Raw genomic sequence first — 17110 nt, 5'->3', positions numbered from 1 at the left:
GTTACAGTGCATTTCCACGGTTCATTTACACCTCATCTGGATAGAAGTCTGTGACTTTTGTGCTTCTATTATTAGCGAGTAGCCTATATGATTATCAAGTTTAATTTTCCTCAGGTTTAAATGTGTTAAATGGTTATAAATAAGTTCTACTTAGTTGTGCTGTTAGCTACAGATAGAGTTAACAGCAGTTGTGGTCGACATGAATCACAGATATTTTGTTGTTGCAGAAAATATATGAAGAGCTGATTTGCAAAAACAGATAACTTTAAAAATGTTTCATAAATCATTTTTGTTCTATATTACTAGCTTTAGGTATTATCAATCAACTGATGCTGGATTGCTTTGACTTAGTAAATATGACATTACTTATTAGAGGTATCTTAAAAAATGTAACTTTATTAAAAATGTATCTAAAAAAGTTGTGTTTTTTGAAAATGAACTCTTCATATTCATCGCTATGATTGAATCTTACATATATTAATGATGGGACATGATTTTGGAATGTTTGAATATTCATTCACTTATTAAAAATCGAAGAGTTAATGTGAAAATTATCTCATTTGAAAAGTACAATTTTTCATCGTTACTGGTGCCTGGTTGCAATACAGTATTCCCACCAGACAGTGGCTAAGATAAGATAAGAGATAAGAGAATCCTTTACTCGTCCCATAACGGGGAAATTCAAGTGTTACAGTAACAGAGTAGACAAAGTGCAAAATAAATATATAAAGCAAACAAGAGCCTATAAATGAACAATTATTAAAAAGTTATTAGCAATTAAAATTAAAATTAAAGAGGTAAAAGATAAGCATATCTTAAAATCACACACACACATATATATATATATATATTAGGGGTGTACATTTTAAGTATTTTCCGTGATCGATTTTTGGAAATGTTAACGATCAATTATCGATTAATTGATAAAAAAAAACCATTATTATTCTTACATCAAAAACAATGCCAAATAGGTTGTTTTCCCCCTAAATTATATTTTCTACAGCAACAAAATGCAAATAACTGACGGGATTGAATACGGGCACATGTTTGACACGCAGAATATCAACGATCAGGCTCATTAAAATATTCTCCGCGGACATAATCTTATAAAGTGAAGGCTCATAATACTAACAGAAAAGTACTTCAGACTCAGTGTCCAGTTTTCTCGTTCTTATTGAGAAAAATAAACATGTGTATTCGGTCAGGTGTCAGCCAGGAGAGCAACCGGGTCATAATGAGTCCCGCTGGAGAAAAGCTCAGACGGCTCTGATGTTGCTGGTCTGTAAACATAGCGTACCTGAATTTCCCACCTGTCTGTTGCCTTCGTATCCAAAGGTGGGAAATATCCTGTTTAAAGCTGTCAACCTTCGTGTCCGTGTTGTTGTTGGCAGCAGTTTTGTATTGATCCTCTTTTAAAAAAGCGCACGGGGAGCCCTGACACACAGACGCAGCCGCCAGCTGAGCGTCTCCGCTCTGCGCAACACCTTTAACAGCTGATTCACATCCAAACATGCTTTAAACTTTAAACACCTCCCTGATAGATGAGTGTAATATGAGACCACATGATGTTTGTTCCACGTGACGGAAAATTGATAACAAAAATGCGTGTTTCGAGTAATTTCTTAACAATCAATTAATCGATAATCGATGAATTGTGGTCATCCCTAATATATATATATAGAGAGAGAGAGAGTCTGACCACTGCAGTCTGACCACTGCAGGAAGAAAAGACCTGCGGTATCTCTCCGTGAGACATCTTAACGTTAAATGCTAACAAAGAAAATTGCTGAGAATGAACATGGCCGTTAAATGTAAACACACACGCCATGCTGCGTCACAGAAACATCGGCATGAAGGTCGAGACAGTCGCTGTCAGTGCCCGCTACTAGCAGCACCTCGTCCCGGTGCTGGTTAACACGACTGCTGCACAAACTGACCGTTATTAGGACCGGTGTGTGGTGGAGTGTTTAAGTTTACGGTCTACACCTGCAGCACAACAAGAGTTGTTTTTAGTCTCTGTTGTCTCAACTTAACGTTACAAACCTGCTGTCAGAGAGCTCGATAACGAATAATCACAGAACCAATGCCAGTGATTATCTAATAGTGTTTTGGCTTGAAATGCCCTTCCCTAGTCTGTTCTTGGTGTTTTATTTTGGAACTGACCACATGCTGTTCTCATATCTGACTTGCTGTCCAGGTCAGTCCGCTTGGTACTGGACGTGGGCTCTGTCAAAAATAGACTTGGCGGGATTTTTTGGCAGAGTGAAATAGAGAGATGGCCTCTTGGATGGATCTGAGACGCATTATGACGCTCTCTGTGGAACAGGCATTGACTAAAGTTGGCTCAGAGCGAGTGAAGAACATGGCGCACAAGCTTGCCGTGGAATCATTGGTCTGGCGAGGACTGAAACATCACCGTATGATTGTTTTGAAGGATTAAATCTTTGTCTTTTCTATTGGAGGCTCACTGTGATTGAAAAGTATGCAAAACCCACTGACAAGTCAAACTCATTGTTACGTTAACATAAAATCAAACAGGCTAAATCATGCAGATAATATTAAGCAGACTGCTACACCCGACGTGATGTTCCAACCTGCTGTTTGTGTGCTGAATGAAAGAGCCGAACTTTGAAGACAGCATTTTACAAATCATCCACAAGACAGGAGGTCGCTGGAGTCAAGAGGTGAGAACGTTTAAATTCAGCATAAAAGCTCGACAATGAGAGGTCCTGTCAGACGGGGGCAGCCATTAAACACATGGGCTGAGATGATCTTATGACATCTTGCATACGAAGGCGAACCCTTTCCACCTCTGCATGCATTACCATGAATCTCTGAATTAATTCACTGCAAATTTATGCCTGAGTTAATGTACGAGCGAAGACTGGTTTTAATTATGGATTCATTATCGGGGAGAAAATCGAGCTCTGATTCAAGATCCTCAAATGTCGTGTCTCTCTCTGCAGAAGTGATGTTTCTCTCTCTGTTGTATCCAGCTCATATTTAGCCCAGATAAACTACAGTATTTCTAACATTTTGCAGAAAACTGATGTTTCTTTCTTTCCACTCACAGCAGTGTGGTAAATGTCACGCTGTTTTTCAGCGCCAACACAAAGAACAAACGTCCTAATTATCCTGCAACTGGTGCGGCGGCAGGAGCGCTCAAACTTGCTGTGTTTTGGCATGCTGTCAGTCTGGATGTTGTATATGTTGCAGGGTGGATGGTGTGTGTGTGTGTGTGAGGAGGGGGGCCTGGGCGCAGCTGGCTGAATGTACAGTCATCCTTTAATCTTGCGATGAAGCATGGGATGACACATGGTCTCTGCATTATTGTGCGGGGGGGGAAAAGCGATACATCAATCACATGCCTGTAAATAGCGATGCATCCTCCTCGCCACCCTTACCGCCGCACTCTCAACTCCTGTTATTCATCAGGCCCCGTGATGAGGGAGGGAGCTTGACAATAGCGGCGCCAACACCACCTCTGTTTTGAATGTAAGAGACAGTGCGTACTTTGATACGGTTCCTGTCTGCTAAATGCCCTTTTCCAATCTGCTGAAGCATTATGGTCAAAGCACACGTCCACATCCCGGCGCCACGGGAACGACGCTTACAAAACACTCACAAAATCATGAAGAAAACACAAACACTGGGTTGTTGTCCAGCTTTATAAGCTAATATGAATATGGTGCGTGAGCCTCCCTGAGGCCTTGGATGTGTGCACTTTCTGTATGTGTGTGTGTGTGTGTGTTACTTTCTGTGTGTGTGTGGCTCTGCTGAGGCGGTCTAATGCTGTGTGACTGGGGCCAGTGCTGTCAGCAGAGCAGAGACATGGACGCAGCACAAGTGCCTCCTTGCATAAACGTAGTGGCAGGCAGGGATGCTCATCCTCCTCTTCCACCTTCTGACACTTAAAGGTCCAATCCTCTAGTTCTGAGAGCTCATCAATTATGGGTTCACACACACGCTGCCCAACGCTAAAAACACCACTGGGTTTGCCGTGCAGCACCCAGGTGGCAGAGTGCTGAATATTTAGGGAATATTGCAAGGTCGTGCTTAAAAAAAGCTGCATGCTAACTGAACCCTGTACGAATGAAAGGTAAAAAAAAAAAGAAAGACACATATTTCCACTTCACCTTTTCATCATAACTCAGAGTATTTCCTGCCATCGTGTTTATTTTTAGAGAGCTTTTAACAGACAGGACTGTCACAGTCTGTTGCTGAAAACAAAGCAGGCAGGACAAAAAACAGCAAGGAACTACTTTACTGTCTTCAGGCTGAGTGTGCATGCATGCTCCTGTGCTCATGTGCATGTGTGTGCGTGAGTATGAGTGTGAGACGAGGTGCTCTCAGTGTTCAGTCAGGATGGATTTCATCTTCAGCTGTGTCAGAGTTATGATACTAATAACTGTTCATAAAAAATGTTCTTATTCTTATTAAACTGAGGATTATAAAAAAGTAATGTTATCTAACCTCTATTAGAACACGTCTTACTAACATGCATCAAAGCATAATGACAGAATGAAGATGCATGATATTTTCTGCCTTTTAATTGGATCACAAAGTCTGTGGTTGTCACAACATCATAATCATTTTCAAACTTTGACACCACACTAATATAAAAAAAATGTTCTTTATGTCTCTTTTGATACAAAATAAAAACTCTTTGATGCTTTACATAAAGTACTTTTCTATTTCTGATTATAAATCTGCACACAAGGCCAGAACAGATCATTTTACTGAGTAACTCTGTAGTAATAATGACATAGGCCTATTACAAGTACTCCCCTTTTAATGATATATAGACATAGATACTCATAGATACTATAAGTGTCGTATTCTGATTCTTTCATTGTATTTTTTTTACAGTGTTTTATGTTCTGTGTTTTAACTTATTTTACTTCACTGTGTAGCACTTTGGTAAACTTAAATGTACACCTTTAAATGTACTAAATAAATAAAGTGTAGTGCATTGTAAGTTTTACCTTTAAAGGTGACATATCATGCAAAATGGACTTTTTAATGGTTCTCTACCTGAAATATGTTTCCCTGGCATGTCTACAAACCCCCCGAGAATGAAAAAAATCCATTCTGCCCCTGTTTTGATTTCTCCACCTTTCTGTAAATGTGTGTGAAACGAGCCGTTTCGGACTTCCGTGTTTTTGTTACGTAACAGCAATATCCAGTCTGTCACGAAGTCAGAGCTCAGAGCTTGTTCAGCCCATAGACTGTATAAAATAATACTGAATCCCTCCTCCGTTTTTCATTACCTGCACAAATGTGTGCTAACAAGGAGCTTAGGAGGGAGGAATGCTAGTTGTAGGCTGTCTTAATAAACACACAGGTCGGTTTTACTCCCCACGTCTGCAGATTTGAAGATCTAGTGGATGATTTTTATTTGTCATGGATAAGTGCTAGCGCTAATTAGCATAGCCACATAGCTACATGTTTATAGCTGTAGCTGTAGCTGTACCAAGACACACGTCGACATACTGACAAATAAAACAACAAGAAACACAGAATCTGTGACCAATTCTTCAGAAAGGTCCCGCTGCCTTTCTGGCAGAGGTCGGTTTTACTCCCCACGTCTGCAGATTTGAAGATCTAGTGGATGATTTTTATTTATCATGGATTAGTGCTAGCGCTAGTTAGCATAGCCACATAGCTACATGTTCGTAGCTGTGTACCAAGACACACGTCGACATACTGATAAATAAAACAACAAGAAACACTAAATCTATGACCAATCGTTCAGAAAGGTCCTGCTACAGGCGCCTCTCCGTCAGGATCAGATTCTGGATCAGATTCAGAGGGTTGAAGTAACGTGATCTGTGAGCAGCCGTGTATATTCAGCCAACATGTAAACATTAGATCAACGTGCTGGACAGCCGAGGCCACATCCACTTCCTGAGGGGGCGTGGTCAGAGAGAAAACAGAGTGTTCTGAGGAGGGCTGAAGAAGAGGGTTTTTCAGGCATGCCAAAATCTGATTTCAAAGTGTTTTTTTGAGCATAAACTTTAAATACATGTTTTGGGGACCTCTTAGACCAATATATATTGATGAAAAAAGCGTGATATGTCACCTTTAATAGCTTCTGTGCTATTCTAAACCCTTGCATGTGATATTAATGGAGATTGCATTGTTTGAAAAGCCTGGTTGTTATTATGGATAATGCTTTGTTCACTTGTCACTCATCATGTAATTACACTCCTGTTACTTACTTATTTTATTTTATTTAATTATGTTCATATTTCTCTATTTTTTAAATATTTGTATATATTATTTATTGTTATTTTGTTATTTTATTATATAATTTGTTATCATAATGTAGATGTGTGTGTTTGTACATGTACTGACTTTCAACATTCAGAAAAAAATTATAATCAAAGTAAAAAAAAATTGAAAAAATGATTAAAAATATCATTTTCAATCTCAGCAGCTGATACCCTGTACTAGCTAAGCTTTGTACAGCTAACCTGGTCTGGATAAGACAGCTAGCACTTTTATGTTGCTAACTCTGAGAATAAACAAGAGCAAGCTTTGTTATCTGGTTTGGCTCAAAGTCACAACTGAGAGGATGATAAATCTAGGACTACAAATTGTTGTTTTTTTTTTACACATCCTCTTCACTTGTGTCTGCCAAAAACGATCGGAGTCATGAAGCTGCTTTGTTCAGTGTTTTTACTCGTTTTAATAACCGGGTCAGTTTGTTTGGGAGAGGAGAAGACCTTTGAGGAACAAGAAATGCACCTAAAATGTTATAATGTCATGAATCTCTTCTTCTCCTTTCAACAACTGTCGTGGCAGCGAAGTGTATTATTTCTGTCTGATAAGAAATGACAGTTACAGATTGATGCACACACCAGCGTACCCACTGATAACTGATCTTGCATCTGAAGCAGTATTAAGGGTATTTCCATGAGAGCATTGTGAAGGGAGGTCCTGCCTTTATTAATATCTCTGACAGCCTGAGCAGCTGATACTGAGGGCCAATCTAATACTATCACTGCTTCAGAAACATCATCCGTACTCTACAAAGAATGGAATAAAGAGGCGTTTTCACAACTGAACGTGAAGCTGCTTTGTTCTGGGTTTTGATCCCCAGGTCAGTTTGTCTCAGAGAGGAGGGGTCCTCTTCAGATGGTGCAGCTCCCTTTGAAACATTTGAGACAATAAATGATGCAGGAATTCTCTCCTGCATGTAAAATTTTGTCTCTCCTCTTAAAAAGAAGCTGAGGCAGTGATGGTGACAGCTCGGCTCTAAGCCTTCTGAATATGCTGATCTTATAGATGCCTCATAAATAAGAGTTAAGGGTTGTGCATTCACCAACATACCATCTGAGGCAGCATCTTTCTTTCGGTTTGTGATTGACCCAGAAGAAGTTTGACCATCACATCTACTCAGGTGATCAGTTTGTTGTTCTCCCCCTGACCTGAGAGGTTAATCCGTCCCTCCTCCACCTCTATCGCAGAATGATAGCGTGTGCTGTGGTTGATAAATGTTCCAAACACATTGCAGAAGTTGTTCCTAAAAGCTCATTAATTCTGGGACTTACTGGAGGAAAGCTCTGGTTGTTTTCCACTGTGACACAGCACAGAGATAATGCCTTTGTCTGACGATCTTTTGGATCCACAGAGTCCCATGTGTGTTTGATCAGGCCATTATCGGGCTTATTTTGCCGAGTCTGATGCTGGCAGGAGTAAACAAGACTGCAAATTAAAAGCCAGTTTCGGGTATCTGGCTTGGTTTGATACACTGTGCATCAGAAAGGAATTAAGGTTTAACACCCGGCCTTGGTGTTTGCATGTTGGCTTAACAGCAAGCCATTCTGACTCGAAACGAGAACTCAGTTTGAATCTGCACCGCAAAAAAACATCCTCAACGCAACACTGAGGATTCTCTATTAACACAAACGTCTGCTGGATTGCAGACGGGGGCCTTTAAAAGCTAGTGGACCAGTTGCCAAATTGAACCCCTGCTGTCAAGGGAGTGAGGAGTGTGTAATCCTGCGTGTGTGTGCGTATGTGTGTATGTGTGTGTGTGTGTTCTAATCTGTAGGAGGAGAGTGGCTGGTTTGTGTGTGAGGATGATCTGGTTCCCCTCACTCACGTCGGAAGCAGAGAGCAGTGACGAATACGACCCCTGACATATGCAAATGTCTACTGATTCACACAGGCAAGGCAGAGCACGTGTGTCGTTGTGTGTGCGTGTGTGTGTGTCGCTCTGTGTGTGTGTGTGTGTGTGTGTGTGTGTGTGTGTGTGTGCCCAGATGCAGTGAAAGCAGGCCTGTGTTTGTACAGTTAAAACCAGGCTGCATGTGGTGAACGTTGGTAGATAATTTCTGTTTGTCTGCAGAATTAAATGTGCACATGTCTCTCTCTCTCTCCCTCTGTGTGTGTGTGTGTGCGTCTATGTATGTCTGGCCCCCTGGGAGCTGCCGTGTGTGTGTGTTTGTGTGATGCTTACTTGGATCAGACTTGGAGAAGGTGTCTCTATCCAGCAGGTTTCTGAAACAGAAGAAAACAAAGCCACACGTTGGCATTAGATTTAATTGCACAGCTCTCCGACTTTAACAAAGAAAGTGGAACAGGGCGGTGATTGCATCACTTAAACTCGCCTAATTAGCTCCCTCTCTCACCCTGACAACTTGTTTCACCATAATCCTCCCCTGAGTTGATGAACAAAAGCCATTTCATCCTGTCATCAAGGCAGCAACATTAAACAGACTATAAAATCCAGCCTAAAATGGAGCCCATTTATATTTCAAGCGGAGAGAAAACAGCACAAGAGAGGACCTATTTTTCACTTTTTCTACACTCCCTGGATGCCCGCAACAACAGCAGAGGCTGCCATCAAATTTACATGACACTCCAGTCTTTGCTTTTTGCATGAGGGGCGGGATAAATGCACCAAAGAGTCCCATCATAGAACAGATGCTCGGCACTACTGAGGTACTTCGCAGTTAAACAGCGCTGAAGGAATTAAAAATGCACGGAGGAACGACACGTCGCAGCTGCCTGAGACGACGACGAGGAGGATACGGAGGAAGGGAGACCCGGCCTGCTACGTCAGCGGTGGGCCTCTGTGTGTCATCTGTCTTGAAGAGTCCGGGTCTCAGGGGGAGGAGGTAGCCAGGAGGCTGACAACACCCAGAGGAGACGGGGTGAACCCTTCGCTCACCCTGCTCGGCTTGTAGTCCTGCCAAGTCTTACATTAAAACCCCATAAAGCTTTCATAGAGCCGACCCGGGAGGACTAAATAGTATGAGTGCAGCAAGAAGTGCAGAGGGACATGTTACCCCCAAATCTACTGAGCAGCTGGGAGCATTTTACGACACAGAGAGTGCCGACATAAACCACCGACTGTTTACTCCAAAGACTAATGTAGGTCGCTCAATAAACAGAAACAGCGGAATAATAATTCAAATGTTCTGCAATAAAACCAGAAACTTAACATAAACAAGGCACTATCATCATCTCTTCATCTCCCTCTATCCCTCTCTCCAACACGGTCTCAGCAGATGTGTGTCTAACATGAGTCTGGTCCTGCTGGAGGTTTCTGCCTGTTAAAGGAAGTTTTTTTCTTGCCACTGTAACTTGCAAAGTGAAGCATGATCCTACATCATGTTTTTACCATCAAAAACATCCATCAAATTATTTTGTGCATAACAACCACTCTCTTCTTCTTCATCTTCCAACTAGTGCATTTTCTGTGGCCACACACTCAATACACTCAAAGAACATTTATATTACTAGTTTATACTAAGGGATGGCTCATAGTTTGGACCAGTTCTTATTTATGCTGCTGTAGACTTAAACTGCCAGGGGAACTGAAAAACTGGGGTCCTTTCCCTCTCTCTCCTCTTCCTGTCTCTCACTTTAACTCTTCCTGTCCCATTAAAGTTCCTAACCATAGACCTTTCTGGAGTCCCTGAGCTCCCTTGTCTCGTAGGTTCCTGAGTTGCTGCCCTATCTATCCAACCACTACCATCTAGCTCTCTCTCTTCATCTCCTCTATCCCTCTTTCCAACCCCAACATGGTCTCAGCAGATGTGTGTCTAACATGAGTCTGGTCCTGCTGGAGGTTTCTGCCTGTTAAAGGAAGTTTGTCCTTGCCACTGTAACTTGCTAAATGCTGCAAAGTGCTCTGCTCATGGTGGATTAAGATGAGATCAGACGGAGTCCTGTCTGTAAGATGGGACTGGATCTTATCCTGTCTTGATGTTGGGTCTTTGTTAATAATAGAACATAGAGTACGGTCTAGACCTGCTCTGTTTGTGGACGTGCCGGACTCCGGCGGCAACAGCTACTACTATTACAACTACTACTGTCCGTCTCATCAATATCATCTCTCTCTCTCTCTTCATCTCCCTCAATCCCTCTCTCCAACTCATTCTCAGCAGATGTGTGTCTAACATGAGTCTGGTCCTGCTGGAGGTTTCTGCCTGTTAATGGAAGTTTTCACAGACGTGCCAGACTCCAGTGGCAACTACTACTACTATTTGTCTCATCACTATCATCTCTCTCTCTCTTCATCTCCTTTATCCCTCTTTCCAACCCCAACACGGTCTCAGCAGATGTGTGTCTAACATGAGTCTGGTCCTGCTGGAGGTTTCTGCCTGTTAAAGGAAGTTTGTCCTTGCCACTGTAACTTGCTAAATGCTGCAAAGTGCTCTGCTCATGGTGGATTAAGATGAGATCAGACTGAGTCCTGTCTGTAAGATGGGACTGGATCTTATCCTGTCTTGATGTTGGGTCTTTGTTAATAATAGAACATAGAGTACGGTCTAGACCGGCTCTGTTTGGAGAGAGTCTGAGGATAACGTTTGTTGTGATTTGGTCCTATATAAATAAAGATTGATTGAATGATGGAGGGCTCCAATTTTTAAAATGGGAGGAGTTGGAGGTGCAACATCTGTATTTGTATATATCCAATCAATGTCACATGCACAAAACCTCCACATGCATCAAAGACACACAGGTTTGCAAAGATTAGACTTTTTATTTTAATAAACAAACAGTTCCTCTCCGATCCAATAGGCGTATTTTCTGCCGGAGTTCCCTCGTATATCTGGAGCCTCTTTTTCTCACAGCTTCCTCTGTCACATCCAGAATCTTCTGACTGACATCAATTGGACCTGACCTCTTTACAGCCACTCTGCGAGCTCACAAAGCGAGACTTTGACTCTTAAAAGAGAGATTTTGTGTAAAGCACCACTTAAAGCTGCAGTAATGTCAGCGGCAGACGTGCGTACTGTGCTCTGCTGAAAGAGAGACAGAGACGAAGAGAGAGAGAGAGAGGGACAGAGAGAAAGAGAGAGAGAGAGAGAGAGGACCTCGATATCATGATAGCTGAGGGGCGAGCGTTCTGTCGCCCGTCCTGTCCTGTATGACAAGCAGCGAGTGTTTTGAAGCCGTTGATGGCTAGTGATGTATCCAGATCAGGCACTCGTGTTGTGCTGATCCCAGCGAGGCCCAGATGGTAAAACGCCACGCTCTGCTGCTCTCGCTGTCAGGGAACGCCTACTGGCCCTTTCCCCGGCTCGGAGACCTTAAATAAATGATAATAAGCGATGGAATCAGGCCTAGTCATATCAGGGCTGTGTTTGTGACGACTGGAGAGTCTGGGAGATTGTGTAGGAGTGAGAAGTGGGCGACTTCACCTGCCAAATGGGATCAATGTCTAATAAAAAGCAATACTGTAATCTGCTGGCTCCCAGAGGAGTGTGAGTGCAGGCGGGGAGCGAGGGAGCGAGGTCCAAGAAGAAGAAAGAAAGAGTGCAAGCGTGTTTGAAAGACAGAGCACTGCTGTGTGTGTGAGTGCTGAAAGAGCTGCACACTCTCTCATACGGATACGGTAACCCTGCCTCTGACTCATGAGCACCTGAGGGCTTCCACCTGGCCCTCCTAAGGATGGGCGACTCTTTAAAAAGCCCTCAGCACCGTGGGCAGCCCTGCGCGGTCTGAGCAGAGTGCTCCGTCGTTCATCAAACATTTACGAAAGCGGTCCCTCCTCGACACCAGAATTACATTTGAAATCCCACCAGTTACATCACAGCCTCCTAAACATGGCAGCTGGAGCTTTAAATACCTGTGTGTGAGGAGGAAGAGGAGGAGGAGAAGGAGGAGGAGGAGGAAGGGGGCTTCCATCTGCAAGAGCAATTGAGATGAAATTTTCCAAGATGTGTTCTTGAAAAAAAGAAAAAGAGCTCTGCTGGCTTTACGAGGTGTGAAACTGGGATTTCATCACAACAAGACGGGAGCTTCAGGTGATGCGTTCACAGCCAAGATCACGTTTATGTACAGTACCATCTGCCACACTCACAAGCCCACCCACTCCAAACCGTAACTGTGGAGTTTTATAACCGACCGGGGCTTTCACAGCCTGATCCAGCTCTTATGAAAACTCCTGAATGCAGCCGTACAATCTCAGAGGAGAAGCGTGTTTCCTTCCCGACACAATAAGATGCAGAGCGAGTAAAGAGGAGGAAAGCTAAGCCTGTTTGCAACGTGACAGGGTTTTTTGTTTTACTCTGGGCAAATCCAGATAATTAATGCCTAAAAGAGACTAATGCACAGGGATTAGAGGAGGGAGCTATCACAGGGAGCCTCTGGTTTCAATTTATATCCAAACAAAGAGAAGGAGAAAAGTTATTTAAGATCAAATGTCTTCCTCCTATCACACCCGTTCCCTGCTTTCTCTCTGTCTTTATATATTCAAAGCTTCAGTATGAAAATATTACAGACGTTAGGGTGTAAAAGTGCACCCAACCATTTCAGTACGTTTCAGTGTGTTTACGTATTTTAGTATTGTATTGTATGCTATGTTTGTCATTTGTGCTGCTTTTGATCTGTACAGCACTTTGGTCAACCCCGGTTGTTTTAAACGTGCTCTATAAATAAAGTTTGAGTTGAGTTGAGAGTACGACCCCTCTTAATCAGTGCACATGAATCTGAAGACTAAAGGCTGATTTATACTTCTGCGTCTCCCCTACGCAGCAGGGGCTGACGCGGACATGAGCCCCACATACTTGTGCGTCGGTGTGTCCGTGTCGCGCAGCAATTCTCCGCCGAAACGCCTGAGGGCAGTGCGGTCTCTCTGATAGCCGGTCGCCTGCTTCCGGTCCCGCTACGATCTCTGTTTACTTTTCCACAGAGATTCAGAGCGTGTTGTGTTAATCTACAGCTGATACATGTTGCTGTTTATTATACAGACATGATTACATGAAGAATAGAGAGGAGGAGATGAAATACACGGCCGATGTGCGGCCGATGTCCGGGATCCCGGAAGTGTTGTAAATGCGGGAAAGACAAAGCCGCCGAGCGGACCAATCACAGGGCTTGAGGTCCGCGTCGGCTCTACGGGGAGTTACATTTTGGAGGAGGTGCACGTCAGCTACGTGCGTAGGCCTCGGCGTAGGTACGGGAGCTACGCAGACCCCCGGCGTAGGGTACGCCGTTGATTCAACGCAGAAGTATAAATCAGCCTTAAAGGTGCTTCAAAGACAAGGTCCCAATAGGGATGGGCAATGTTTTCAAATATTCGAATATTCCTTCACTTTTAAAAAATCTAAGAGTTACTTCGAATAATTTCTCATTTTAAAAGTACAATTTTTCAGCGATTTCACCGGTGCCTGGTTGTAATCAAGCGGCAACCTCCGGTCTAAAATTATGAGTCCAATGCGGAAGTGTTAAAAGCTGCAGTTCATCGAGGATCCGCTTGAGGCTGGCTCCGGAAGTACCGGAAGTCACATACACATGAATGGGGAAAAGACGATCTTTGCAGCGTTATGAAACATGTTTACAGCCTGGTACAAAAGATGAGTGTAGTCTGAATAGCTAATTTCTCGATGTCCTCTCACTGTGAGGGGGGTGAATTTTTTTCTAATTTGGTAATTTAGAAGATATTGAGATTACTAGTCTTCCAATGAGAGGCACAGCTGCCTGTGGGAACACTGCAGCTGTTGGCTAGGAGGCTCAAAGCCCGCCTCTTTACGTCACACTGGCTCGACAGAAGCAATATGGCTGCCGCAGCCGATTGGTCTCAAAACAGCTCTTCAGAAACAGATGGGTGACGTCACGGATACTACGTCCATATTTTTTACAGTCTATGGTTGTAATATAGTATTCCTGCCAGACGGTGGCTATAGAGCGTCTTAAAACTGTTTGCTAACTGCATTAAATAGCAAAAGAATAAGAAAACATTAGCGACAGTCGCGGCGATTTTCTATTTCTACTATTCAAATAATTGTCGAATAGATGCCAATAATTATCGGATCGTATTTTGGCTTGAAATGCCCATCCCATGGACCAGGAAATGGGAGCACACCACACACTTTCTCATCAAATCACCTAAAAACCATAAATAAATCCGAAATCTTAAAGGCATTCAAACTTGGAAAAAAAAACAATAAAATCAAAGTTAAAATTAAATAAAATCACAAAATAAAACCCTCACTGGAATTTCTCTGAACTGTCAATCAATCATCTTTTTAAAATCAAAACCAATGAAACTGAACTTCTCAGATAAATAAACCCTTGGACATAAATCAGCATGAGATGAAAGTTTAAACCCATGTTCCATCTGTTAGAATGGAGGAGGCAGGATTTAAGATCTATGCTGAAGCCATAGACTGTATAATAAATGGATGTAATATCCGTGACGTCACCTATCCATTCCTGAAGCGCTGTTTTGAAGCCAATCGTCAGTGGGTGCCATATTGGAAATGATGAACTCAACCTTACTTCGTCCGAGCTAGCGTGAAGTAAAGAGGTCATATTTCAGGACTGGAGGTTGCCACTTGCTGAAAACACACTGATTTTTAACTATTTGAACCTGTGATCAGTTTTGGGCTGTGAGCTCAAACAGTTGTCACCTGTGATCATCAGTGTGTGTGCAGGAGGGGCTGTACGGAGCATTAATCAAGCATAGAAGAACATACATGTCAAGCCTCTTGCAGGGCCATAGAGGACAAACTTAAGTTAGCAGCCCTGCCATAAAGTCTTGACCCTGAAAACCTGGTTTCAGCAGGGTAGCTGTCGTCCGGTGTAGTAAACACTGGTGTGAATTTGTCTGTGTGTGAGCAGAGGAGAATGAGAGAGAGAGAAGCTGCAGCTTCACCAAAATGGGGCAAAAACTCAGCTAAGTTATTTTAGTAACGGGACTATTTTGGTGCCAACATTTACCCCTGAAGTGGCGAACAGCCCTCAGAAATTTACTCGCAGAACGGAACTTGCTACTTGCTTTTTTCATTCAATGCTCTGAGACTTCAAAGAGGGATTCACTAAGAATGTGTTGCAGCTGCCAACAGCTCCAGAATCTGCACATGGATTACTCCCACTGTCTGCTCCGTCTCAAAGTCTGATTCACAAAGAATATCGAGCTAATGAAGTCCACTTCTGGGTCTTACTGAGCTGTGCTGTGTCCTCTCATCCTGACAGAACCTAAATCTGTCCACATATAAATGATAGTCCGACTGGTGTGTCCCTCTGTCTTTATGGATCACCATTCATCAGCCCAAGCCCACTATATATGGGGCGCCGTTTGTAAAGTTGTGCACACCGAAATTAACAGCAACATTTCTCCACATTTAGCTCCAAAACGTCATAAAAACGTCGAGTGATTTTTTAAAAGTCACTTTTTTATCACATTTAGAGAAATATTTGTGATCTTCTTCACATTTAATTTTGTTGTGAAAAATATATTAAGTTGAAATAATTGTTAAATCCAATGTTAAATCTAAATCTAAATGCTAAATCTAAATCTAAATGTTAAATATAAATCTAAATGCTAAATATAAATCTAAATGTTAAATGTTAAATCTAAATGTTGCTCTGCGATCCTAAATATTTAGCTGATATGCAAATTCACACTGCAGCCCAGCGGAAATACCAAAATTAAAAGCTTCAGAAAGAGATACAGACTTAGCAATAGCAACTTAGCTTGTTCGTACCATAGACTGGGTTAGTTCTGTCTCTGAGCGTTGTGAAATCCCTTTATAGCCTCCAAAACTGCCTATCCAGCATTTTTACAGCGGGCAGTCCGGCTATAACCCGTAAGAGTCAGTACTGACAGAATATGGTTAGGATATATTTATCAATTTTTGAAGCTTTTATTTTGGTACTAACAGCGCCCAATACAAATTCACACTGCCGCCCGGCGGAAGTACCAAAATAAAAGTTTCATAAAGCGATACATATATCCCAACCATAGTCTGTCAGTATGACTCCTACGGGTTACTAGCCGGACTGCCCACCATAAAAATGGTGGATAGGCCGTTTTGGAGGCTATAAAGGGATTTCACAACGCTCAGAGACAGAACTAACCCAGTCTATGGTACGAACAAGCTATGTTGCTATTGCTAAGTCTGTATCTCTTTCTGAAGCTTTTATTTTGGTATTTCCGCTGGGCTGCAGTGTGAATTTGCATATCAGCTAAATATTTAGGATCGCAGAGCAACATTTAGATTTAACATTTAACATTTAGATTTAGATTTAGATTTAGCATTTAGATATATATTTAACATTTAGATTTAGATTTAGCATTTAGATTTAGAGTTAACATTTAGATTTAGATTTAACATTTAGATTTAGATTTAATATTTAGATTTACATTTAACATTTAGATTTAGATTTAACATTTAGATTTAGATTTAATATTTAGATTTACATTTAACATTTAGATTTATATTTAGCATTTGGATTTAACAATTATTTCAACTTAATATATTTTTCACAACAAAATTAAATGTGAAGAAGATCACAAATATTCCTCTAAATGTGATAAAAAAAGTGACTTTTAAAAAATCACTCTACGTTTTTATGACGTTTTGGAGCTAAATGTGAAGAAATGTTGCTGTTAATTTCGGTGTGCACAACTTTACAAACGGCGCCCCATAACTATATACTTATCTAGGCATCACCTCTCCCCCTTTAATCTATTTATTTATCTATTTTTGTTGTTTGCTTTCTCTCCCCATCTCTCTCCCTTCATAGTTCACATATTTATATCAATCATAATCAGACATTAACGATAAGCACCCACAATCTAATATTTATTTTCTTCCTTATAATCTTCCTTATAAGCTCCGACAAGATATGCACTCTTCAA

The 17110-nt window shown here is 41.9% G+C and overlaps 1 protein-coding gene across 1 annotated transcript in view; it reads right to left on the bottom strand.

Annotated features, from left to right (window-relative positions):
- The window catches only part of LOC117814061 (copine-5-like), a 141494-nt gene that overhangs the window by 102046 nt on the left and 22338 nt on the right, over nt 1-17110 (bottom strand). The window contains exon 3 of the mRNA XM_034685170.1: nt 8468-8508. Within this exon, the coding sequence (XP_034541061.1) occupies nt 8468-8508 (41 nt within the window). The remainder of the gene's footprint in view (nt 1-8467; nt 8509-17110) is intronic.

This window comes from Notolabrus celidotus, chromosome 6 (genome assembly GCF_009762535.1).
Source record: "Notolabrus celidotus isolate fNotCel1 chromosome 6, fNotCel1.pri, whole genome shotgun sequence".
Classification (NCBI taxonomy): Eukaryota; Metazoa; Chordata; class Actinopteri; order Labriformes; family Labridae; genus Notolabrus; species Notolabrus celidotus.
This window is presented reverse-complemented; position numbering and strand designations above follow the sequence as displayed.